Source organism: Microtus oregoni, unplaced genomic scaffold (genome assembly GCF_018167655.1).
Source record: "Microtus oregoni isolate MIOR12 unplaced genomic scaffold, Mior012 000026F_ref0000081, whole genome shotgun sequence".
In the NCBI taxonomy this organism is placed as follows: Eukaryota; Metazoa; Chordata; class Mammalia; order Rodentia; family Cricetidae; genus Microtus; species Microtus oregoni.
Window position 1 is genome coordinate 28,802,309 of NW_024543085.1, and position 26,614 is coordinate 28,828,922.

At 36.7% G+C, this 26,614-nt stretch overlaps 1 protein-coding gene across 1 annotated transcript in view; it reads left to right on the top strand.

The window, feature by feature from the left end:
• Positions 1–26,614, top strand: part of Exoc4 (exocyst complex component 4) — a 714,919-nt gene that overhangs the window by 164,789 nt on the left and 523,516 nt on the right. The window contains exons 8-9 of the mRNA XM_041675392.1: positions 20,806–20,951; positions 25,555–25,643. Coding sequence (XP_041531326.1) covers positions 20,806–20,951; positions 25,555–25,643 — 235 coding nt within the window. The remainder of the gene's footprint in view (positions 1–20,805; positions 20,952–25,554; positions 25,644–26,614) is intronic.

Genomic DNA, 26,614 nt, shown 5'->3' on the forward strand with positions numbered 1-26,614 from the left:
TGTGATCTTATGCTCACATTTTTGGGGGTACTCTCTCAAATGATGCCTGCTTGCTGAGAGATCAACTGCATATGGGTTTTTATTAAATGCTGGGGATCAAACTCAGAGTATAGTCCATCTTAATTAAGTGCTTCATCACCCAGCTCTAAAGTGCTTACTTGACTAGAAAGTGACCTACCACTTTGTAATCCAGTTTAAAAAATATAAATTAAAAATGAATCGTTAGAAGGAGATACACTGCTTGACTAGATAATGTGCGGAGACCCAAAAATGTGAGCCTATTTCCACCTTGTCTGAAGGTCAGAGAGGTTTCACCTTGCTCAAAGTTGCTGACAGTAATTGTGACTACCCTGACATAGGGTGTGGTTGCTTGTTGTTTTTGACATTTACGTAGCCCACTTAGGTATATCCACTCCACCCTGACCTAAGGTCAGAATTCTAGTGTACTTTGCTGCTTCTTTTGAATTAAGAGGTTTGACTTAGGGAGTGAATGCCTTTAGGATACTTAGTCTAGGGTGGGTTCACTGCCTAAACAACAGAATGCTTTTCTCATGAATTAATGGCTTGATATCTCAAGTTTTGAAGCAAGTAAGTGTTCCAGTTGTCCTTTTTTATCATGTTAAAGCAGTCTTTTGCCTTCTTCCTCCTTTTGTATTGGGGTATAAAAGTGTATGGAAAATTAAATGGGGGGTTGAATTTCGGTATTGACTGGAACTCTCTTCAGGTACTATTCTATGTTTCTGTTTTATTATTTTCACTTGTGTCTTTCTTTTATTTACTTATATTTCTCATCTCCATGGCCCTATCCTGCCTGGTAAGTGGTATACTTGTCGAAGCTGGTACCTGACAATAATGGTGTTCCTTAAAAGCCATGTGTCCCAGTGCAAAGTATGGGACCCTCCTTCTGAGTTGTTGGGTTAGGGAAGCCCCAGATACTCCCCAAAGTGGTCATGCTCTTGTCTTCTATTTTATCCACCAGAGTTAATTGATGGCACAACATAGCTGTTTTAACCATGGTGTCATAGCATCTGTGTTTGCCTATGATGAACCCGTACAAGATTGGGCCTGTGATCTGCTATCACATATCAGGCAGAGACACAGAAGGTCTTACTACTTTCTGCTACACTACTGGCTACTGATGGATTCTGGAGGGGTACCAGTTGCTATCTTTACTTGTAGACCTCTGTTGAGCTCTCCTGCTCAGGGGTTAGCTCCCAACCCAGGGTCTGACTAAACTGAGTGGGTTACAAAATAAATATAAATTCCAGATTGTGGGACAGGGACCTGTAGCGATAAAAAGAGTGATTGATCAAGATGTGGGGAATGTGAGATGGTAGGGCTGAAAGCAATTAGGTGACATTATTTCTATGTACTTAATTGACAAAGAACAAATTCAATAAGAGTTAAAATATTGGGGCTGGAGAGATGGCTCAGAGGTTAAGAGCATTGCCTGCTCTTCCAAAGGTCCTGAGTTCAATTCCTAGCAACCACATGGTGGCTCACAACCATCTGTAATGAGGTCTGGTGCCCTTTTCTGGGCTGCAGGCATACACACAGATAGAATACTGTATAAATAAATAAATAAATAATAAAAAAAGAGTTAAAATATTATTTTTCTTAAGTGGATCGTTAGTGGGTGTTAGTGTGACTTTGAATCTGTATTTTTCCCATATTTATGGACATTATTTTTATTGATTTATACATTCCTTTTGCTATGTGCTTGATGACTGAAAGGTAGCAGTTTTCAACTTATATCCTGGCAAGTTGAAATTTTGTAAACTCATTATAGAATTTACTCAAGTGTGTATATGCAGTCATAGATTTCTGACCTTTAGGATTTATTGAGTCCCCCAAATCTGACTCTTAGTAAATACTGTCTTTGAAAGGATTGTTTAAATACATGCAGTGTGCTTTACAGTTAACATATGTTCAAGGTTCCAAAGCCCTGTGTGGGTGTTGTACTTTTTTCTTCGCAGGTGTGTGCGAGAAGGCTTGGGAATACAGATTGATGATACAACTGAAAACTGTTGATGTTATTAGGGTCCGTGGCTTTACTTTTATCTACTAGATCTCTTCCACCACCTCAGTGCATTTTAGCCTTGGTTATACATTAGAATCATCTTGGGAAACAAACCAAAACAAAAATCAACAAGAATCATGCCCCTGCCATGAAAATAATATTTACAAATAAACCAAAATTTCCTTTCCAGATAATTCAAATGTGTGTGGGGTCATTGTGAGATTCTGCCCTGTACCATGTTACCTTTCTGCAGTTTTCTTAATTCTTAGGCATTATCGAGCCAACCAGAACACAGGTTAACGACTTTAGTAAGGAGACCTACCACCTCCTTTTTCTGGCAAAGTCTAAAAAGGAGCAATTATTCAAAAGAATGAGATTTTACCATTTTTAGGAAAATGGGTATGGAGATCATCATGTTAGTGAGATAAGAAAGACAAGTATCATGCATGAAATCAAGATCCAGGGGCTGGAGAGATGGCTCAGAGCTTAAGAGTATTGCCTGCTTTTCCAAAGGTCCTGAGTTCAATTCCTAGCAATCACATGGTGGCTCACAGCCATCTGTAGTAAGGTCTGGTGCCCTCTTTTGGCCTGCAGGCACACACACAGACAGAATATTGTACACATAATAAATAAATAAATATTTAAAAAATAATAAGTTTAAAAAAGAAATCAAGATCCAACCAATACATGTGCATACACACACATATATGATATAAGCCAGAAGAGGGACTACATACTTATTTTAACAATTCACTCCTTTCTCTTTATAAATGTAATTAAATGCCTATTACAGAGGTGTTTGGAAAATAGACATTTGAAAAACACTCAGAACCCCATACTCCTGGGATATTTTTATCTTTCACTTAAATGTTTATTTACTTTAAAATACTGGAATCCTCTCCTACGTTCTTTGAAGTATTCTTAATACAGGTCCAGTCACAGAATTCAGACCAGAGAAGAATTAATTAAAATCTAATGACTCATATAGTTTAGTATAAGATTTAAATATATGAAAAAATTATTTCTCAATTTCTGAAGGAAACCCACAGATAACTTAATTACAATTTATATTTTCTACGTTACTCTTTTAGAGAAAGAGGAAAAAAAATAATGCACTTTTCATTTACTAAGTCTGAACTGCTTTACCAAATGTGTTTAAAATAGTTGAGCCACTCTTAGTAAGTGGTAGAAAGAATGATACTGGTGTTGTCTAAAATACGTTGGTTGTGATTTAGCTTCTAGGCAAGGGAACCTGGAAGAGATGCAGCTCAAGGGCTGTTGTGGAGTCCTGTGTGTGCTAGGTCTGCACAGTGTGCCAGTGCACATTCCAACCCGTCTGATTACTAACGCTGGCCTGAGAAAGTCTTCAGTGAATCCCATGTTTCATATTTTCCTTATTCTTTTTATTTATTTATTTATTTATTTATTTATTTATTTATTTTTTTGATTTTTGGAGACAGGGTTTCTCCGTAGCTTAATGGTTCCTGTCCTGGAACTAGCTCTTCTAGATCCGCCTGCCTCTGCCTCCCAAGTGCTGGGATTAAAGGTGTGCGCCACCACCGCCCGGCTTTATTTTCCTTATTCTTATAGTTGGAAATTCTACTCCTTCTTGTGAGCCTCAAGTATTTATCCCCTATAACAAGTAGAATTGTATTGCTAACATCTGAAACTGGTGCCTCTGGCCATAGCTCCACAGATCTTTTTCCTATTCAGTCAGAATAAAGTGGGACCATACTGGGTTAAGGTGAGTTGCCCTGAATTTAGGTGGAACCTGGTTTAATGATTCTTGTCTTTTTAAGAAGATGGGAATTTGATTATTGAGACTTGGAACACACAAGAAGAATGCCACTTACCAGCAGAGGAGGAATGTGGAATAGTATTTCCACAGGCCAAGCATTGTTGGTAACCCCCACAATAGGGCAATTCAAAGACCAGGCCTCCCCAAGAGAGCCAGAGACCATGGAATAGTCAAGGAGCCTTCATTCCCCAGACCACAGAAATCATGGCCCCACAGATACCTTGATTTTAGCCTCAGCTTTTAGAACTGAGAGGATATGTTTCTGTCTTAAACCACTCAGTGGACTTCATTATACCAGTTGGAGGAGACTTATAGTCTGCCTCAAACATGGACTTTTGTTTTCTGGTCTCTAAATGTGAAGACTTATGTTGTTTCTAAAGCACACTCTTTTCCTTTAAAAACCTCTATAGACATTGTTTCAGAGTTTTCTGCCATTTAGTGTTATAGAAACTATGCAACTCTTCAGATTTTTGGTCTTTTTTTTTTTTTTTAAATAAGGTCTTTATTCTGCTCCTCTCCCCACTTCTGCTCTGTGAGAATATGTTCCTAGCTAAGGGTCATTTATTGGCCCGACTACTCTAGTACCAATTGCTGTAAACTCTTCTCTTTTGTTCTTAATGTTTTCCCTCCAATTAAGAACATTTTCTCATTCTCATTCATATTCTCTGTCCATTTTCCTCCTCCCTCTTCTTCTCTCTCTTTTTGTTTGTTTTGTGTAATTTTGAGGCTAAAATCCCGTTCTCATAATTTTTCTATTTATCATCCATTCTCAGTCATTCCAGACTTGTTATTGTGAGTCCCATGTTCCTTGAAAAGCATGTCTGAATTTTTTTTTGTGCCTCTGACTTTATTTTATGTGATATCAATTATTACTAACCTTGTGCCTTTATTTTTGATTTTGTTACAACATTTTTGTTTTCCTGGCATCTTTTTTAACTTTCCCTGGTTCCCTTTAATCTTATATCAATGGCTTTCTTTCAGCCAGTTTTCCCTTGAAAGATTTCTTTTACTGTTGCAAGAAGCCATTTGTTTTATGTGCTTCTGTGGCTGTCAGGATGTACTGAGAACTTCTTGATTTTAGTTTGTTGCAGTGCTCCCACTCCCCAGTTTTTTTCTTGTTTATTCTGCTTTACAGGATAACAACTCTATCCAGACCCATTGTTTGCCCACTGTTGGAATACAAGGAATGTTTCTTAGCCTATTGCCTCAATATCCAGGTGATAATTACATAAATTATTTTATGAGTTTTACTGTTGGAAATTACTTTTATGAGTATACAGAGAAAAACCTGAGTATTCAAATAAAAATGAGTTTTCATGATTGCTCTTTCTTTATCTATGATATTTTACCAAAGGTGATTGTATTGTCAGAATTCTTTCTTTTGTACCTTCTGATTTCAAGTAACTTCTTTAGTTTGAAGTTCTGTTCTAATGGACATGGGATGATTTATATTTGCATGAGGAGAAAGATACACTGGGAGGGCTAATAGCATCAGTGTGGTCCTGAGTGTTGTTCAGCATTGTTCAGCATTGCTTCTTTGGGGTATAGAAAAAGAAGGGGAGAGGCTTTCTGTACCTTTTCTACATAACAGGTGGCTTTCCCTTGGAACAGCATCATTATATCATTATGTGAAGTTTTAAGTCTGTTCTTTCAGCCTTGGACTTAGTGGGGATTCATTAAACATTCTGGCAGTAGCTGTGTTTGGATCTAGATTTTGGCATTGTGAGTTGTTTTTATGTCTTTTTCATTTTATAAGTCTTTTAATGGGTGGGGTGTGTGGGTGAGATTGTGGGGTATTACTCATTAGAATATATCTTAACATTTAAACTTCTTTCTACTTGTAGATTGCCTATTAAGTTTTAAATTAGAGGAATATTGTCTTTTCTTTATCTACAAATGGGATTTAAAAATTAACTATATATGGTAAACATGGGCCAACATATTTAGGAAGCCAGAAAGTTTTCTAATTTTTTTTTGTATAATGTAAGAAAAAATATTCTTGAATGATTTTCTCTATTTCATGGGCTCATGATTTTTAACATTTTCACTTTTCTATTTATATATTTCTTACACCTTCATTCCTAGAATGGAAATATATATGGGTATTTTGCTTGCATGTGTATCTGTGTACCTTGTGAGTGCCTGGCACCCATAAAAGCCAGAAAAGTCCATTATATTTCCTGGAGCTGGAGTCACAGATGGTTGTGAGCCATCAAATGGGTCCTGGGAATCAAGCCTGTATCTTCTGGAAGAGTAGCCAGTGTTCTTAACTGCTGGAATATTTTTCTAGTTGGTGGGCATGATTTATTTAAATATCCTGGGGCAGATAAAGACTTTTAAGGAAGGTTAGAAATTTCAGTGTTCGAATGGTTACTTAGCTCTGATTTGAGTATTAGTCCCACTTTAAGAAAAATAAGATAGGAGTTTAGACTCATCATCTGAATGACTTTCTGGGAACAGGTGCCATGGTCCACTGATGCTGATGTCATGTATGTTCTGTAATATTTCCAGCTTGGTGCTAATTTCCAGTTTGCTGTTAGTGTGGCCTTGCTCAGTTTATAACTCATTGGTGGATGGAAAGAGTTGTTATTTTGAGTAAAATGACAACAGTGCAATATGACAGATACAGAGATATACTGTTTTTCTATTACCTTTCTTAATTAAAATTTTTAATGGGTTAAAAAACATGCAACTAAGTTTATGGTCTAAGTCACTTCTTAGTAGTGTTGACGTTATTCACAGGATGGTTGCCTTCTGTTTTCCTCACTGAGAGCAGTTGAAGGTCTGGTTATCATCCTAGTTGCGGATTAGTTTTTCTGATAAGAGGAATTCAGGAGAAGCCAAAGACAAAACAAGAAATTTTGAAAACATTTGAAGAAATGAAATAAATGGTCCTTACAGCAGTAATGAAAGCACATATCTCATGTGTACATTTGCAAAGATGATTATTCCTAAGTAGTTTGGTAGCAAGATAATTTGTACCTTAGGATATAGAAGTAGCGAGGTGGTTCTCTGTTGATAAATTTGAGGAGAAATCTGATGACTAGGCTGGAACAATGTTATAGCCCAGGCTTCTAGAAAACACAAGAACCCTTTACCTTCAACACCCCCTGTCATTGTCATATCTCCACTCAACCTTCCATTCTCATCTTTTATGTTCAAAATTATCACCCTTCTCTACAAAAGTTATTTTTAACTAGGTTGTTTTTTTTTCCTCCCCTATTTTAGGTTGTTTACAGCAGCTGACAGTAAAAAATGCATCTCGTGGAAACATGTTCTTAGTAGTGACAGAATAGCGAACAAGATGTTACCTGTGTGAACTACTAACCTTTATGTATGCTATGAGCCAATATGTGGACATTTGAAATATAACTCTCCTTAAAATTCAGTCATGTGAGGTTAATTGTTTAGCTCCATGGTTTATTTCTATTTCCCCCTCTATAAAGTGTCTTATAATGGCATCCCTAGTCATTCATCAATCTCCTTTCTGGTGTGTAAAGTCTGCCTGTGTCCACCCTCTGTCAGTCTGTAAGCTTATCATGACATATATACATGGAAAGGAATGTTACCTTTTCTGGAAGGAGAATAAGCTATAAATATGAACGAGGCTTTAAAAGAGCCTAACATAAATCACTAAGAAAAATCTGTATTCAACCATAGGACTATTAAAATCACCGTGAATTATAAATAATGCAACAAGGTTACAGAAATCATTTTATGTGAAAGCAAACGTATATTTCCACTTGCTACAGTAAGGCTCAGTAATTTTAATATTATTGGTTGACCAGATTGTATATGGAATACCACATAGTAGAAATTTGCATAATAAAAGTTCTTGGAGATAATTGATAACATGGAGCACTGATGCTTACTTACCAGTGGATATTGCATTTACTCTGCATTGCTGTGAGGTATCAGAGTAAATCTCTCTGTCTCTCGCTATTTGTAACTTTATACACGTGTATATATATATATATATATATATATAAATCATATGTATAAGTTATATATACATACAATTATTTTTCCTGGGAAGGTCTATTTTGTGTAGTTTAGCCTTCCTTCAGACTTGCTCCGTAGCCAGCCTCAACTGTGTAATCTTTCTTCCTGGGGCTCAAGGTCCTGTGCTTGTAGGTGGGTACATCCTTCCCTGGCTTCCTCTCTCTGACTCCTTTTGCTTAGTAGTATGCAGATTTTAAACTCTTTGAAAGTCAAAGTCTGTATTTGAAGTTTGAAACATTTTTTTCCTTTGATTTAGCTGAAGTCACCCCCACCCCGAAACTAGTGATGACTTTTATGGCACTTACATATTAAGAACCCAAATAGTTCCTTAATCATTTGTTGTTTCTTCCCCATTGTATCTTCTTAAGTAATATTCTCTTGGGAAATTAACCCTAGATAGATGTTTATAACCTTTTAAGCATGTTATAAGGAGAATAGCCTTTATTAAAGTTACTGTATTACCTCTTGAATAGCAGTCATGACATTTTTGTTGAAGAAAGGTTTGCTTATAATATACAACTTTAATACAATTAAAGAGTTATGTGTTAAGCTGGGCTGGGCAGCAGTGGTGCACGCCTCTAATCCCAGCACTCAGGATGCAGAGGCAGGTGGATCTTTGTGAGTTTGAGGCCTTCCTGGCCTATGGATCGAGTTCCAGGACAGGCTCCGAAGCTAAAAAAAGAGAAACCCTGTCTCAGGGTGGGGAGCAGTAAATGTTAAGTATTGAGTTTATTTGAAAGCAGGATGTTTTTTTCCTATTAAAGTGCTTTGTTCATAATACTCAGATTGAACAACTTCAGTTAATCCAGGTATTAAAGCACAGGTGTAGTACACAGTGTTCTTTCTTAGATATATATATTATATTATTATATTATATATAATATTCAGATTGAACAACTTCAGTTAATCCAGGTGTTAAAGCACAGGTGTAGTACACAGTGTTCTTTCTTAGATAGTTTCCTGGTTGAGATCAAACTAGTTCCATTTTCAACAGCATTGGCATTTTAAAACAATATATGACTAAGTTCAGAGTTGTATGGTTCAGACTGTTTTTAAATGTCAGTCTTAAAGGAAACCAGAGTAGACCACTATTAGATTTCTACTGTTCCTCACTTGTAACCATTTCGAAGTCTCTGAATGTTCAGTTTCTAAGAGATTAGGATATGTTTCAAACTGGAAATTTCCCCCACACTTAAACAATCATTTTATTTTTTGTTGCATTTTATTTCTTTTTAGGAACCACTTCCTGCTTTATTAGTGAAGCTAAAGATTATGAAAGATAAAATTCCTGCTTAGAACAGAACATATTTGTAAGGTAGCAATAAGAAAATTGTGACATATAACAAAATGTATTTTTCATTTCCAAGTTTGTACTTCCAGAATCCTTTTCTATTGCAGTGAGTTCTGGCTATGTTGAGAGCTATCCAGAGCTGACGATGTTAGGGTGGTGGATAAAGAAGTGAGTTGTGACTCCTGGCTATGGCTGAGCTAGTGCTGTCGGAATAGATAAGTGCTGACTCTCACTTTGCAACTGCATGTGAGAAATACAAAACAGGAAGCTCACAAGTAAATCACTGCTATTTTGACTTAAAAATCAGATGATCTATCTATAGAGGTATTGATGTGTTAAACATTAAAAGTAACAATTTATGCAATACAAAACATTTTAGCTGTTAGTTTGACCCTTATATGCCAGATCATAAACTGAGATTATGTTTTAATTTGAGAGTTATAGATCTTAAAGGATTTAGCCTTTGATAATATACTTATAAGAAATAAATTATGGGGTGGAGAGATGGCTCAGCGGTTAAGAGCATTGCCTGCTCTTCCAAATCCTGAGTTCAATTCCCGGCAACCACATGGTGGCTCACAACCATCTGTAATGAGGTCTGGTGCCCTCTACTGGCCTGCAGACATACAGACAGAATATTGTATACATAAATAAATAAATACTTAAAAAAAGAAATAAATTATGGGGCTACTCTGTTTCATTTTTGTCTTCGTTTAAGTCAGATTATCCTTGGGTTATACATTCTGTACCCTTTTGAAGGATTTTCTGACTTCATCAGTGAGCTCTTATTAAAAATATTTTTTTTACCAGTATAATGTAAATGTAAATGAATTGGGCATTACCTCCAGCTCTGCACTGTCTAACCTTTTCTTGTATGTTATTAGAACTGAATTGTGTAATCATTATATTTAAATGGCTCACCAGATCCTACTGGAGCCAACATGTAGCTAGAAAAGCTTTGCGTTAATACTTAATGGGTTCAGAAAAAAGAACAGTTGTACCAAAACCAACAGATTAGCCAACAACAGTATCTACATAGTGGTCAGATTATCAGGTAGGCTTAGAAGGGAGGGGAACTTCAAATGAGCTACTTTGGTAGATTGGGTAGTAACTGTAAACCAGAACCTGTACTTTAGAATCTGTTCAATGTATCAGAAAACTTAGGTGACTGTATGAATGACATTCCACCAGCTCCTTTAAATGCTGTGAATAGTCATTTTGAACTGAATGGTATATGTGACTTCCCAAATTCATACAGCTTACAGTTGGGTAACAGCATCAGAGCCAAATTTCTTAGAGCACAAGATGAAGCCTATAATAGGTAGCTTGTAGATCTGAATCAGCTCCACGTAGCATATAGGTGACAAATGTAAGTGCCTAGCTCATAAAAAATATTCATGAATACTGTTTCTGCTCATAAATGGAATTTTAGGAATAATCCACAGAAAATAGAGAATAGAGATAAACTCAAAGCCACTGGATGGGATCTGCTGGTGGGGTGGTATGTTGGGTATGTTGTTGCATGATTATTTGTGTAAGTGAACAAGAAACAAAATGTCATAATTTTTTGCAACAAAAGAGCCCTGCAGAGTGCCGAAAACTTCTTATGTGTGTGCTCATTACCTAGTATGCATACCTTGCAGATATGCTGTAAAATGAACAGAAATAACACTGAAAGTTTGATATTTGTGTTAGGCCATGAAAGGAGAGTGAAATTGACTTCGAGGAAAATGAATTTTTTTTAATTAGTAAAAATCTGTGAACTAATGATTTGGTGAGACAGTAACTTGCTAGTCTGATTGTAACCCTGTTGTGCATATTGTAGTGATGACTGATTATTCAAAGATTTTTGTTTGTCTTGTTTTGATTTTCCAAGACAAGGCTGATGTGGGATGTCCTTCTGTATATGTTTTGTTTTTATTGGTTAGTGTATAAAGCTGTTTGGGCCAATTGCTTAGCAGAGTAAAGCCAGGCGGGAAATCAGAACAGAGACAGAAAGTAGGCAGAGTCAAGGAGAGGCCATGTAGCTCCCAAAGGAGAAAGATGCCGGAAAAACAGAACATTACCCGTAGGCCACAGCCTTGTGTTGATACATAGATGAATAGAAATGGATTAATTTAAGATGTGTTAGTTAATAAGAAGCCTGAGCTAATACACCAACCAGTGTTGTAATTAATATAGCTTCTGTGTGATTATTTGTGTCTGGGGTGGCGGAAACAAAAAAGGAGTCTCCATTTACACAAGTTTTCTCTATACACCAGTCCTGGCTGTCCTGGAACTTCTCCATAGACCAGGCTGTCCTTGAACTCACAGAGATACACCTGCCTCTGCCTTCAGAGTGCTGGGATTAAAGGCAAGCATCACTACCACCAGCCCAGCTAAGAGGTTGTTTTAAAAGACTAACTCCTGGCTGGGCAGCGGTGGCCCAGGCCTTTAATCCCAGCACTTGGGAAGCAGAGGCAGGCAGACCTCGCTCCTATCTTTCCATCTCTTGCTTCTTTTCCTTAGTTGAAAACCTGTCCTGATTATCTATTTTGTTGGGTAATCCTGATACTATAGAAAAAGGTGCCAGGTTTGTAGATTTAATATAAGACTATTGTTAGCATACACACACGTGCGCACACACACATACACACCCACCCACACACCCAGAGGTTGTCGTATGAGGGAGGAGGAATGGAGAAGTAAAGAGAGTGGATATGAAAACCCTTTTATTCTTTGGGCACAAATATAGAGAACGTGATACTACTCTACAGAGAAACTCTGTCTTTAGACTAAACCCCACTTCTAGTTGCTGTTTCAGTCGGGATCTAGTCAGGGTTTATGTGGCAACCTCTGAGCATCCATGCCCTCCTGCATAGAGGTCACACTGAGGGCCTTCTGTCAATGAATTGCATTTCAGAGCCTTATTGACATTTTTGGGATTGAATCATCAAACAAAGCACTTCCCAAGGCTGTTCTCTGGAAGAGGGAACCTCTTCATTAAAGTTGGAGCAACTTACTGATTTTGAGCTGTAACCAAAGGCTCTGCTAAGGACACCTCTAGTCTATTCGAGGCATTTTCCAAAACGTTAGTCAGCTAAGAATTATTTCCTTTCCCAGTTCTGTTCCTTTCCTTTCCTTTCTGAAAGATTTCTTTTTAACTGCATAATCTTGCCCTTACAAACCATGCTGTACTTTGTCATTTAGGGATTTCCCTAAAACTGAAGTGCTTCGCTTTGTTCTGTGGCAAATTTAATAATACCAGGTAACATAAATAGAGATACTGGATAGAATCCTAATAGTAATTGTATCTGTGGCTCCAACAGCATTGCTAAGAACTAAAACGTTGTAAAACAAAGTAGTATTGTGCATCGTTTGTGATGAGGAAGCACAAGATTTTAATCAAGCTTTTAGGAATGCAAGGGGAGAATTTGAAGTATAAATAGGGACAGTAGGGTTCTTGAGACTTTCTTTTCCTGTGATGTTTACCTGGATTAAGTAATGTTTACTTTTTCTGGCTAGTATAATACAAATTTGAGTCTTATAGTTATTTTGTCTGGAGCAATATCTTTTCATCTCATTATTGCAACAGCAGTTCCTGTACCTGCTTCCTGTTCAGCTGGAGAACTGAGAACTGTAGAGGAAGTATTAGAGATAGAGTGAGCATCTGGCCTGGGACTTAGGATTCCATTTATCCTATTGCAGAACATAGGCTTTTGGAAATTCTGTGAAGTGTCCTCTACAGACATGGTTTTGCTTTCAACTGTGATGACAGTATGATGTATCAAATATATTCTTTTTAGGGATCATAAATTCTTACTGGAGTTTGAGGAGATGTCATGTTCATTTGTCAACATGTCACTCCAGGGACACAGGTGCAATGAATTTATGGGGAAGCGCCTCGTGTTTCTCCCAAGCCACATAAATATGAAGCAGAATTGATTGAAAAACTGTGACTTTAGATTACTTTTCAGATGGAGAGCAATTAAGAGCTTTCTGTAGCTGGCATTCCCCTGTGATTTTCAGGTTTCCTTGTAGCATAGGTGAAGATCAGTTGCAAGAGGACATCACAGCAAGTATAGAGACCTGTAGACGTCTTCTCAGGAAAGAATACTATGCATTTCCTCTCTGGCAGAGAGTATTCCACATTTTAGTCAAGTGCACGATTAACTTTGACATTTGGAAATAGAACTTCATACAAAAATAAGCATGGTAGTTTTGCATGTTTAATTAAGATGTTTAGTTTTTGTCAAGACTGATCTTCCCCCCCTCCCCTTGTGAAGGGCAATATATTCTCAACTTCTGAAATTTCAGAAACTTGTACTTAACCTTTAATCGTCATTCCATTTACATGGAAATCTGATTAACAACTTTTAAAGTTCATGAGCTCCTGGTAAATGCAATTAAGACCTTTTTGGGGTTTGTTATTAAGAGCTGGCATTTAAAGAAGACTAGGATTTGGCTACTGTTACTGTCTTTCCCATAGCAGGATGTCTTAAGCAATTAGCAGAGAACATGAGGTACATGAATTGTACTGTATTGCTTCTGCGTTAACATAGCTGGTATTTAAATAGTTTGCTATCTTTTTCTTCTCCCTGACTTGCTTTCTAGTATGAATGTATTACAAAGTTGGGGAGCGGTGCCAAGGCTAATTAGGTGGAGGTGTGGTGCTCTGCAGAAGTGCGCTAGCACAGTCCTTCACTGTGGTGTCCTCAACTCCTGTTTACAAACATACAGTCTCATGTTGTGTAGCATCACATTCATTATTCTCCTTTATTGAAGTTATACTATTTCACCACTGATAAATTATTGGAAAAGTAATTCAGATATACGACTATTTTCAAAACTCAAGTATTTCATATATTACCCTTGAGTTATAGTTTCAGGAAGACAGATGGTTGTTATAGGCACATATATTATCATTTATAGACTGAGATATGTGGTGTTGCATACAGGTTGATAAGTAAGCACCTCGAAGCAGAAAGGGTTATATTGACTCCTATGCTGTCTATGAGGCACAGTTTGTTTTTATTCCACTTAGGAACAGAATTGGGCTCCCTTTGATGAATGCATGCAATTAATAATGTACTTTATGTGTGTGTGGGCCCTACTTTTTAGTATTTAGAGATGATAGGTAAAATAATGATTCCAGACATGAAAAGAGGCAAATTAACAATATGTTATGTATACTTGAACATTTATATATTTTTCTGCTGTGGAATTTTAATGAAGTATTGGAATGAAATAAAGTTAGGTGAGAAAAGAAATCTAAAATAATTAAATTTCACAGGAGAATCATCAGTTTTCCATTTTGGGATCCTAGAGTTTCTGTATACTATAAACTAATTTAAACCATGTAGCTCATTTGATAAGCCTTTTAATTTATCATCAATTTTATTTGTAGCAGATAATGAAATAATTCAGTTTTCTGTTTTGAATAAACATACAACTTTAGTAGAAATAGCATACGATTATGATAGACCTATTACAGATGTAAAATTTTATACTAGAGGTAGAATCTTTCTTGAAAATGCAAGCATACACGAAGTCCAAAAATGAGTGATTTCACTTTAGTTTAAGTTATAAAGACTTTAAGAAGGGTATTTGAGCTCTATGTGGAATTGTGGTAATACAAAGTTTTAGGCAAAGTGCCTTCTTGTCAAGTTATATAAGGAGGTTAAGTGATGAATAAAAATTAAATATCCAGCTGTATATTGTTAAATGCCAGGTCTGGAAAAACATCTCTGCTGGTTGCTGGCAATCCTAGAAGAACTTAAAGGTACAGAAAAGGTTTTGTGTACAGGGTGGGAGTTGACTAGTTCTTATTGGAGCAGAAGGGCATAGGTACCAATAAGACTGTTCTAGTGGGACAATAGCCATATATTTAGAGCAGGGGACTTAGGAACCTGATTCTGGATGAGCCCATTGAGGTTTTCTTTGTGGACTACTTAAAGAAGAGAGTCCCTTTATTTATCTGTATCCAGGCGCTTTATCCTTAGTGCTTTCAAACTTCATTACTTTCCTGTTTTAACTTCATTTCTCTCAAACCCCAATAGGACAATACTTAGCACAGTTCCTAGCATTCTGTACATACAAAATAAGTGTTAATTGAATCTGGGTCTGTGCCTGTTATTTCGGAGATCTCATTTTGAATGAATTATACGCAATTTTTTTATTGTGTGTCAATAGTCACATGTTGCAGATAACCAATATGAAAGAGTCTTTAGCAACTAAACTGCTAATTGAAAATGCTGGGCCTTGGGCACTTAATTGAATAAACTGTCTCCAGAGAGCATTTTGGCTCTTTTCCAAGATGCATTAACTCTTTGGGGTCATTAGGGTAGCACTTATCGCATTGGAGCAGAAATTTAATAAATGGTACTCCCATGATGTGAGTAAATTAATGTACCTGAGACAGCCTGAAGTTTCACCATGGGTGCTGTAGCTATACCCCGGGGAGGTCATCTGTGAATGTGGAACATCAGCAAGGAGCTGCCCTGTAGATTATATCACTTTCAATTTAGGTAGCCTGCGAGCAAGCAGCTACACTACTTATGATGCCATGTTAGGTTTCAGAGCTACAAAGAAAAGCTTTGGCTTGAACTCAGAGGAAAGGATAAAAAAAACCCATAAAGAAAAACAAAGCATAAAAGAAAGAAAAACGAGCTCCTATAGGAAAAAGCTGTGGAGAAAGTCCAGTTGCTGTTTTAACTGGAGTGAGCTAGTTGGGTTCATAGAGAAGACAAGACAGTAATCTCCTGGAAGGCAGGAATCATTACTATCTGTACAGTCCTTTTATTGAGATTTATTAGCTCTGTGTATACATCTACACAATGTAGACACACACATAAACTATGAATAAGTGTATGAGCTAGATAAACAAAAAGCTTTTTAAAAATGCAATTTTCTTGAGTGTTTCATTTTATCCCCATATGAGTATGAAATACTTATTTCTACCACCAACTTAATGTTAGGCTTGCCTCTTTTGGAAATATTTTCCATTTGGCTGTGAGCCTATTGAATAGTAGTAATTTTACCTACTCTCCAATGTGCTGTACACTTACATTTAATAGTAAGATAGATACAGTGAAGTAAAAAGATCACTGCACAAATAACACAGAAAAGAATATGGAGATAATAGTACCCCAAGAAGCCAAAATGTCAAAGCTTTTCTTCTCTCACACGTGGAAAGGCATCTTCTCCTTGCTTGTGGAGTCATATTAATTCTAAGCCTAAAACTTTCATATTTATTTTTAGAAAACTTGGCATGCATAACTCCAAACTTCCCACAGGCAATATACTAAATAAATAAGATTAAATGGCGAGCAAGGAGTTCGTTTAGGATGTTGTTAGCAGTGTTTCAGCAATTTTTCAATCTCAGAGTGTTATCATTGCCTTTACATGAGAGCATTTCTAACCAACACTGTAGCAACTGCTGATAGCACAGTAGCAGAGTTCCTACCTTAATTTCAGTTTCTATATTCTTTATAGCTGTATATATCTTTGCTCTGTAGAGAGAGCCATTCAGCATTGCAGGGCTTTAAAAAATATAATGAATCATGGTATCATTTCACGATATATAGATTTTAATCTTCTTTTCATCTGTTCTTTGTGTTTGTTCTCTTCAGTCTGACACATTAAAATCTAATAAGCTAAATGTAAGACACCTACAGACTTTCGCATGTTTTTTAACTCTAGAGCATTAAAAAAATTATTATTGCTAGTTAAAAGTACAAAGCATATTAGTACCTGAAATAGGAAGGAATCTGGAAACTCAGGAATCTGGGGTTATCTTATATTGATTTCTTATATGAATATATTTTATATTAAATGTAATGATCTTTGTCCCAGATCATAGATGTTTTTGTCTCAAATGTCTTTAATGAAATGAAATTTTGAGCTTCTGAATATGTGTTTAAAATTTGTATGTGCAATTTAGAATATATGATTCATTGCCTACTAAGATATAGAATCATCATATGAAATTCCATAGTTTTATTATTTATTTTAGATTTTGATTCTTGGGGTTGAGCATACTCTGCCAGTGAGCTGTACTCCATGCTACTAGTTATGTTTTACTCCAGGTATCTGATGTTTGTGTCACGATTTTAACTTAGAAGACTTCACTTACCCAAATCAGTTACCTTTCAAACAGATTATGGATAGGGACTTTTATAGTTGTTCTTTATTGAGATATTTAAAAATTTACCTTGATTTTGTTATCAAGAGAAATGTTACTTCATTTAAAAGCAATCTAGTTTCTAGCAAGTTCACATACACAATATGTATATGCATACACACACAAATACATGTGCATACAATAAACAGGATTGGTGGCATAGTCAAATACAGTGAAGCAAACTAATGTCACAGCCATTTAGTCTACAGTTCAGATCATGCCTATCCCTCTCAGATTTTTCTTGTCTTACAGATTTGTGTACTAAGGACTAATTGTACATTGTTAATTCTCTATTTTGTAAACTGTCTTCAGCTCATGTATAACAGCCTATGTATTATCACATTTTTATACCTAAATTTGATATATAAATAGTGCTGTTTGTTGCGTGACTCTATAGTAGAAATAAAGAAATAAAACACTTTAAATTAAGAGATGACAGTATGAGGGGATTTTTTGGTGACTACTTACTTGACAATATAGAAAATGGTGCTTTTGGATTTCAGAAAAGGGAACAATTTGCTGAGAGTGGCCTACAAAGGAGTTGCTAAAGAGAAGACATTGACACTACTCTTTAAAGAATTTATTAGAGCCAGGTGATCTAGGCTAGGACTCCAGAAATGATAAGACACATATATATCTAGGGAAGAATTGAAGTAAGTAGACTTGATTGAAATATTGGGTTCACATTGCTGGGAGGAATAAAGTACAGTTCAAAGGAAATATAATTTTGAAGCCAGATTGTTAGACTGGAAGTAGTGGAATTGTAAGAGAAGAAGAGAATTGAATGAAAAAACTCTGGTGGACTAAACTGTCAGAGGGGTCAGGAATGGGTACACAAATAATGCAGTAAGACAGACTCATTAATATATGAGAGCATGTGAGGCTGCATCAAAAGTTCTTTTCTGGTTTTTCAAGGCAGGGTTTCTCTGTAGCTTTTGGAGCCTACCCTGGAACTAGCTCTTGTAGACCAGGCTGGCCTCGAACTCACAGAGATCCTCTTGCCTCTGCCTCCCGAGTTCTGGGATTAAAGGCACGTGTCACCAATGCCCGCCCCCAAAAACAGTTCTTAGGTGCAGGAATTGTGTTTGTAGATACATCATTTGGGACTGGACACCACACAGTCTCTACAGTTTGATCTATTATTATTTTCTGTAATGATTCCCATTTGTTGCAGAGAGAAATTTCTGAGAAGAGAGATTAGAACTACACTTATTTGTGAAAAAAAGGATAAGTATTTAGAGTGTAGTTAGGAATTATGCTGGTATAGTAAATTAGTGGTTGTAGGTTCTTCTCTGAGATTCATGAGTTTACTAGCCCCAGGATGCGTGATTTATATTATATTTATATTTTATATTATAATTAAAAATGTTTTATATATTTACATTTTATAATATAATTAAAAATTGTTAAAGCAGTCCTGCATTTAAATCCAGAGGCAAGTGATAAAAAGCCTTTAAAAATGAAAAGGCAACAGAAGGAGTAACTGTTTGTCTCTGATGAAAATGATTTATTTTAACAAAGTTGATTTTGTCAGTGAAATATGTACTGAGTAATGTTGTGCATACACTCATACACATGAGTATAATTTGTGAGAGACATCAGCAGTCAAGCATATCACGACATAGGAAACAGTACATGTGAAGGCTACTTTAAAACTTTGGAACCTAAAGACAAAAAAAGAATTAAATATTACAGATAAGCATATAATGGCTGAAGGTAAATTTTATTGAGAAGGGGGTAGTAGGACATGTTTGTAGATAGAAATAAATTGGGGGAGAGAAATAGCCCAATGAACAGTGCTGCAAAGCCATACTCAGGGATGTTATTCATGTGGAGAAAAAGAACACTGATCTTAAGATACCTGGGTTTGGGGAATGTCTGTTAGTTGTGCCTCTTTGGTCAATTATTTATTGTGGAGTCCAGTTATTGAAGCCTGGGACATTAAGTGCCTCACAAGAATTACTTGGTTTAGTGTAACTTTGTTTTTGCAGGAGCCATTCTCTGTTTTGTTGGTATTAAGGCCAAAACTTGGCTGACATAATGAGTTGATAAAAACCTTTCTATGCTGTATTACTTTTAAATTATTTTTGAGTTTTCTAGCTTTCTTTTGATCACAGATAGTGGAATATCTTACTAGCAGCTATCAAAGTCTAGAAATTGATCAAGTTTCTCAGTTGAGCTGTCCATTGAGAGTCAACTCAGTTTCTTCCTGATACCAGACAGCTGAGTGATGTTTATCAGGGTGATATTTGTTACTATTTTATTTTATGTACTTGCTGGATAATACTCTAATGGTCTTGTAAGTAAGTACACCATTTTCTTATTCTGTTAAAATATTTTGTGGTTTTCCTGTACAATTTTTATTATACAGAAGCTATTGCTACCTGTAGAATGTTCTTAGTAAGAATGATCATGAACATGGAATTTGGTGTCCATCAATCCAGGTTGAAATTGGTCCATTTACAGCTTTAAGACCTAATACTAATTCCACTTCTTCAATTATAAAGTGGAATTCAGACTTCATAGATTTGAGACTCAAAAGAATGCTAATGGTTAAAAAAAATTTAATGTTTAAGTACTGAGTAGTGTGTGTTTGTTTGTGGAAGAAGCTTAGTCACCTTCAGACTTACTAAATCATGCTCATAGGCCTCAGAAATGCTTTTAGTTTAATGTTTAGTGAGTAAATAAATAGTCAGATGAGATCTTGAGTCTCTGAAAATCAGTGCCTTGACTCATGGGTAGTTTTTCTATGATAGAAATGAGTTTAGCTACTTTAGCTTTATTAGGTATTCTTAAGAACTATTGGGCTTTCTGTTCCAAATTTGTATTTTTTTTTTTTTTATGAATGTGTTTCGAATTCTGGTAGCCATGGTTGATCTAGCACAGGCTCCAGTCCTTGTGACTCTACGGTGCATTTTATAAGGAGTACTGTTTGAAGTAGTTGAACACAAAAACAGTTGCTCTTTTCAAGATTAATAGCAGCCCTGGTAAGTCTTTTGTGGTTTGGAGCATTCACTTCTTAGGCCCATTTCCTTGGTCTTCCTTGGTAGGTCTGCTGACTTGTTTTTATCTACAGTGCTGAAAGAATGAAGTGTCACAGAGTAGACTCTGGCATTAGTCAACCAGGGACTATTTTGCAGCTCCTGAATCTCTCTGAACCCCACAACCTAATACATCTAAATAGATTAGTACCTTTCCTAGAGTACAGTAAGCACTCAGCAAATATTAGGCCATTGCTGCTAATGCTGCTGTACTTTGGAACGATGAGGATTAAATGCTGAGTAAAGAAGAATTTTGACTAATTCACTCAGCATGCTCCCTGGCATGTTCCAATACTCACAACTTCCCATTCATTGTGAATTGCTAACAGGTATATGATTCTATAGCTGTAATAAAACTTTCCTATATCTCTGACTAGAAGAATGAATATCTAGGTTAATATAAAGTTAATATATTCTAAACCGAATGAGGTTGTAGAATTATATTTGTACAATAGCACATGTATAAATTCATCTGCTCATCTAATTGCACAGATGCTGTTGACTGAGTACTTGGATATGAAGAACACACGTACTGCATCAGAGCCATCAGCTCAACTAAGCTATGCCAGTACTGGACGAGAGTTCGCAGCCTTTTTTGCCAAGAAGAAACCACAAAGGCCAAAGAATTCACTTTTCAAGTAAGTATCCCAGTATTAGAGAGAGAGTGCAAGCTGTGAAGAGTCTTCTGAGCAGGAGGGCTTCTAAGGCATCCTTAGCCACACAGTTACTCCCCTGATGCAGTTTGTAGGAAGTGAACATAGTCTGTTTTCTTTCATGTTGTCTTCTCTCAGGTGGGATGACCGTTATAGAATATAACGCCGAGTACATGTTTAAAGCTTGATTCTAGAGAATTTTGCACAAAATAAAGGAAAGCGAAACTTCCCAGATGTTTCTGGAGAATTTTATAGGAAATGAAATATGTCCTCACTGAAAAATCAAGCCTCAAGTGCCAAGAAATAACTCTTGTAAAAGAGTTATGCAGCTCTTCCTAGCTGAGCAGTATTGGGCTTTATGTGGTTAGATCCTTAATAAAGGAGCTATCCAAAAGGTTTTTAAGTTTTCCTAATTACTATGTTAGTGAACTCTACCAAGACATGTGCTCAGAGTATGTATTTTTTAGTAACAGTTAACTGTTTATAAGTTAAGACTGATGTTGATATTACTAATAGCTGGTGCTGATTGAATGCTTTTTAAGTGCAGGGGTTGATAAACACTGAGTTTATCAAAGTGATTCCAGTTAAGCAGTTTAATTCGGTATTAACAAAATTTCAGTGACTGTAGTAACAGCAGTATCGAACCTCTACTCCGTACTTAGTGCTATAAATATAAAAGTCTTCACAAACAATAATTGATGTATGAGAGAAATTAAATTATGTAAAGTGTAACAGCTAGCAAGTGGCAGTGAAGATATAAACAAGAAGACTCACTCTGGAATCCAGTTCCTGTCCCCAGCTGGAAAATAAAACACCTTGCCAGATGTGGCACACGCCTTCAGTCCCAGCACTCTGGAGGCAGAGGCAGGTGAATCTCTGAGTCAAGGCCAGCCTGGTCTACAGAGCAAGTTCCAGGACAGCCAGAGCTACACAGAGAAACCCTGTGTCAAAAAAACAAAACAACAACAGCAAAAAAACCCAAAAAAGAAAAAGCCTTTTAACACAACACAAGTGACAAATCACAGTAGCAGTAGCCTGTAGAGACAGTGTTTCTTTTTGCTCAAATAAGGACTTTAAAAACAACAGGTGAACAACACTCGCCAAGGGCCAGTGTGCCTGTGGCCTGAGTTTAACCATATCCATACTCTTTTCTCATCCTTAAATCTGAATGATGATCTTCATAAACCACATAATTTTAGTTGTCAAAAGGAAAAAAAATTAAAAGAAATAAGCACATTGTATACGTTTTATTTGTTGGGTCCATGGGGGTTGCACAAAGGTGGGGACAGACCACTAAGTCTAGTAAACGAGAAGCAAACTTAATTCCAGGAAAAATTTTTAAAAAAAATAAAAAAAAAATAAATCTCCATGTGGTACAAAAGTTTTATCAGCTGAGACCACAGCCAGAGATGCATTTGTAAGGACAACTTTTGACCCTCCGTCTTATATTAAGAAGCATTAGGCAATTAGCAAAAGAGCCTTTACAGTTTGGAGGTAAAACTGAGATACAAATTGCCCTTCTTTACAATTTCCATTAATAGGTTTTTTTCAGTTAAACTAGTGTTTGTATTTAGCTCATTGTTTCTCTCTGGCACTTGCTCATGGTGTTTACTGAAGCTCTGCATTCCTCTGCTACTGCCACTTTTGCATAGCAGCAAAGGGTATGGGACAACATAAAGCCAGAAAGTCAAGTCACTTACATTCTATCAGTAAAAGTTAACTCAGCTCACATCAGTTGCTGGTGAGGGCTATCTAAAAGATGATCCTCAATTTGCAGAGCACCCCTCAGTTGGCAGAGGGCTGCTTTAGCCTTGCAAATAGAGCTTTTTGTAAAACAAAGTAAACCACTGTTAATCCTTAAACTGCTGAGAAAGCTGCTGACAGTTTGCTCCCATTCTCCTAGGCTTACAACTTTATAGTTCTTTATTTCTACATTCTTATTTTTGGAATCTACAGCTTTAAATTCTTATTCTTGAGCTCTTCATTACTTATTTCATATTTTTACTTAGTTTTTTAGTTTTTGAAAGTTGCTTAATATTTAAACTTGATTATAAATATAACTTTAAAAGTAATAAAACATGTATGCTTGTATATGTAAGTATGTATGTATTATTTGTATTCCCCTCCCCCTTTCTTATTGCTTAAGTGGTTTTGGTGCCTTTCTCTCTCTTCAGCCTTGTACTCCTGTTTTGGGTACATATTACTTTCATATTCTTATATCACTCAGTCTATTTCTCCCTCCCTGCCTCTCTCCTTCCCTTACTCTTTTCCTTTCTCTCTCTCTCTCTCTCTCTCTCTCTCTCTCTCCCTTCCTCCCTCCCTGCCCCTCTCCCTCACTTCCTTCCTTGTCCTCTCTCCTTTGAATGCTTCTTTTACCCTTTGCTCTATATACTTTTTCTTTTTGTGATAAACACTAAGACCAGAAAGCAAATTTGGAATGGAGGGGCTTATTTGGCTTCAACTTCCACATTAGTCCATTATTGAGATAGTTAGGGCAGAAACGGAAGCAGGACATATGGAAGAACAGGATAGCACTGCTTACTGATTTGTTCTTTCCCTCTGGGTTTCTCACCGAACTTTTTAATACAGTGCAGGCTTACTTGATTAGGCATGGTAACATCCACTATGGGCTGGGCCCTCCCATACCAATTAGCACTCAAGAAAATGCACTACAGGCCCATCTGATCAAGGTTTTTCTTCATTAACATTCTCTTCCCCCAGATTTTTGTTTTATTGACAATAAAAACTAACCAGTACACCCTTCTAAGCTTATTGCAGATAAGGCTTTAGGGTTTAATATGTCATACTCTCAACCATCACTGTCTTCAGCCTCAGACCATGCAAACACATTCTGTCATTTAGCATTGGCTAAATTGTGGTATAGGGGTGAGGGGGTGGGAGAAAGAAAAGCCCCTAATTGTTAGAAATGCAGAAAAACTTAATTTAAATAATTGTTACACATTTATTATTATTGGTCAGTAGTAAAACTCATCCTTGTCCTAGAACTGGGCAGTTATACAGATCTGCTCACTTTTAACATGGTTCTACTGTTAATTAGCCATGCAGGCCTGAGTAGGTCTCATGTCTGAGCATGCCTCAGTGCCTTTGGCTATAAAATAAGGTGAGACTGAAGAATGCCTTTTCTAGTATAAAATTATCTCAATCTGTGACTTGTTGCAAATATAAAGAGAATTATGAATAGCAAGTCTATCAAGTCATAAAGGACTCAGATTGTGGAGAGCTGTAATCTGTTTCTATCGAATTTGTTAAGGACTTTATTACCCTCCTTAATTGCCCTTAGCCAAGGTTAATTGTGTTTGAGTTCTCTCTTATTGTACACCATGTGCTTCTCTATTCTTCGCTTGAGAGTTTGTTTTTTCCTTTGCCATCTCTGATCAATAGCTGTCAGCAGGCTTTTTGGAGGTCAGTGGCTTCTTTTCTGCACTTGACTGGCAGGTGGCACTTTTTAAGTACTGCACACTTTGCCTTCCTCCAGGCTCTTTGTGCCTCTTAGTTCCTGGTGGGGTGCATAGAGCAGATCAAGTAACTGAAGTATTTCCTTCACAGGCTGGTACTCGTCTTGGTATTCATCTTCCTTGTCAAGGACTGGATAAAAGAGACATGATTAAGAAAATGATGTTCCTTTCTTGTTGCTAGTTACTGATCCCATGGACTCTGTTGCTCTATCCTTATGTTGTTGACCCATTAGTGGCAAAATTCTTAGAAGGATTCCTTCTTTTGTCAGCTTCTTATTTTGGCTTTGAAAGCCTCAGATTAAAAATGGAATCTGTTACTCATCAAAGACTTGCTATTTGACATAGTCGTAATTTTACTTTGTTTTATTTTTACCTGTAAGCTATTCTTTATGAATAATTTGATTTGTGTTTCTTGTTTTAGCTTTTAGAGATCCATTCTTTACCGTAACAAGTTTGTTTCTCATGTTTCTTACCTTTGTAAACAATTTCTGGACAATATCTAATGCTGTGTGGCAGGCCAAAAACTAGCAGCCATTTGGAAACAGTCTTTTTAGAATATTTAGAAAGAAACCATTGATGCCTTGCTCTTTGATGTCACTTGTTCATTTGTAGAGTCTCCTATGCACTAGTCTTTTAACTCTACAATTCAGAAAGAGAACGGCTCTGAATAGCCAATATATCTACTGAAGCAGCCAATAGTCAATGATGGCTTTGATTTGGGCACTAGCATAATTAGAATAACTTTGTAGGATACATTTGTTCTATATCTAAGCATCCTGGCAGATGACAATGACTACATTGATGGTAATGTTGATTTGAAGGTAAAGGGAAGTGGAGGTAGGTCAGGATTAGTCTATGTGACATGGACAGTGAGAACAACATTCAAATACTAGAGGAGCAGTAACAGGGGTATTGTTGATAAACTAAGGGTTGGCCAGCTGTCTCTGGCTTTTTTATGGTATAGCAAAAAAAAATAGAAGCCATAATTATAATTGTTATACTCCAGGAAACGTTTTACACACCAGAGCACAATAGAATAGAATTTTTGGGGAGTACATAGGTAGATGCCATTCATGTGACTTAACCATGTGGTACTGTGTGTTGCATTGTAGGTTCGAATCATCCTCTCATGCTATCAGCATGAGCGCCTATCTGCGAGAACAGAGAAGGGAACTCTATAGTCGGAGTGGAGAACTGCAAGGTAGGTGATTGGATTTCTCTAGAAAAATCAGTTTTCTGAGGACAATCTGCAATGTGTATAGCATGTGTTTTATGTTCTATATTTATAAAGTTTTCCTTAGATAACAAATTTTAATGAATTAGTAATCCTTTTCCAGTATCATTCCCCAACATCTCCTATCAAGCTTCTGAAACTAGTCCTGTGACTACAAAGAATGCATTGCCACTGAGGTGCGGATTGTAAGCAGATGAAATGAGACCCGATTGAGTCTATGCACAGTTAAGTAGGATGCTAGTCTGTTATGGTGGCCACCATGGTTTCCATTTGCTTACTGTTTTTAAAGCCTTCTTGAGCATGGCAGGGGAAAGGAAAAGCTCAGCCTCTGTCATGAGAAGGGCACAGGGATGCTTCTGGATAGTGTGCCTTAACATTGTACATTGATATGTAGGCTACTTGGAACCCATTTGTTGTTACTAAAGAGTTCTATTTTGCAGAGTACAATACTTTGAATATAAATTATAATATAAATAAAATAAAAATCAAGGTTGATGATATTTCCTTTAGTGACAAAAAATAGATAATAACTTTCTTAGGTTTCTGGTAGGGTTTCTGTTGCTGTGAAGAGACACCATGACCTTGGTAACTCCTATAAAGGAAAACATTTATTGAGGCTGGCTTGCAGGTTCACATATTTAGTCTGTTATCATCTTGGTGGGAAGCATGGAGGTACACAGGCAGATATGGTACTGGAGAAGGAGCTGAGAGTTCTACATCTGGAACAGCAGGCAGCAGGAAGACAGTGATACTGGGTCTGGCTTGAGCATCTGAAACCCCAAAGTCCAACCTCAGTGACAGACCTACTTCAATAAGTCCATACCTCCTACTCCCTGTCAGATAGCACCATTCCCTAATGATCAAGCAATCAGGTATCAAATGTATGATCCTATGGGGCCATTTCTATTTGAACTACCACACTAACTATGATAAAATTA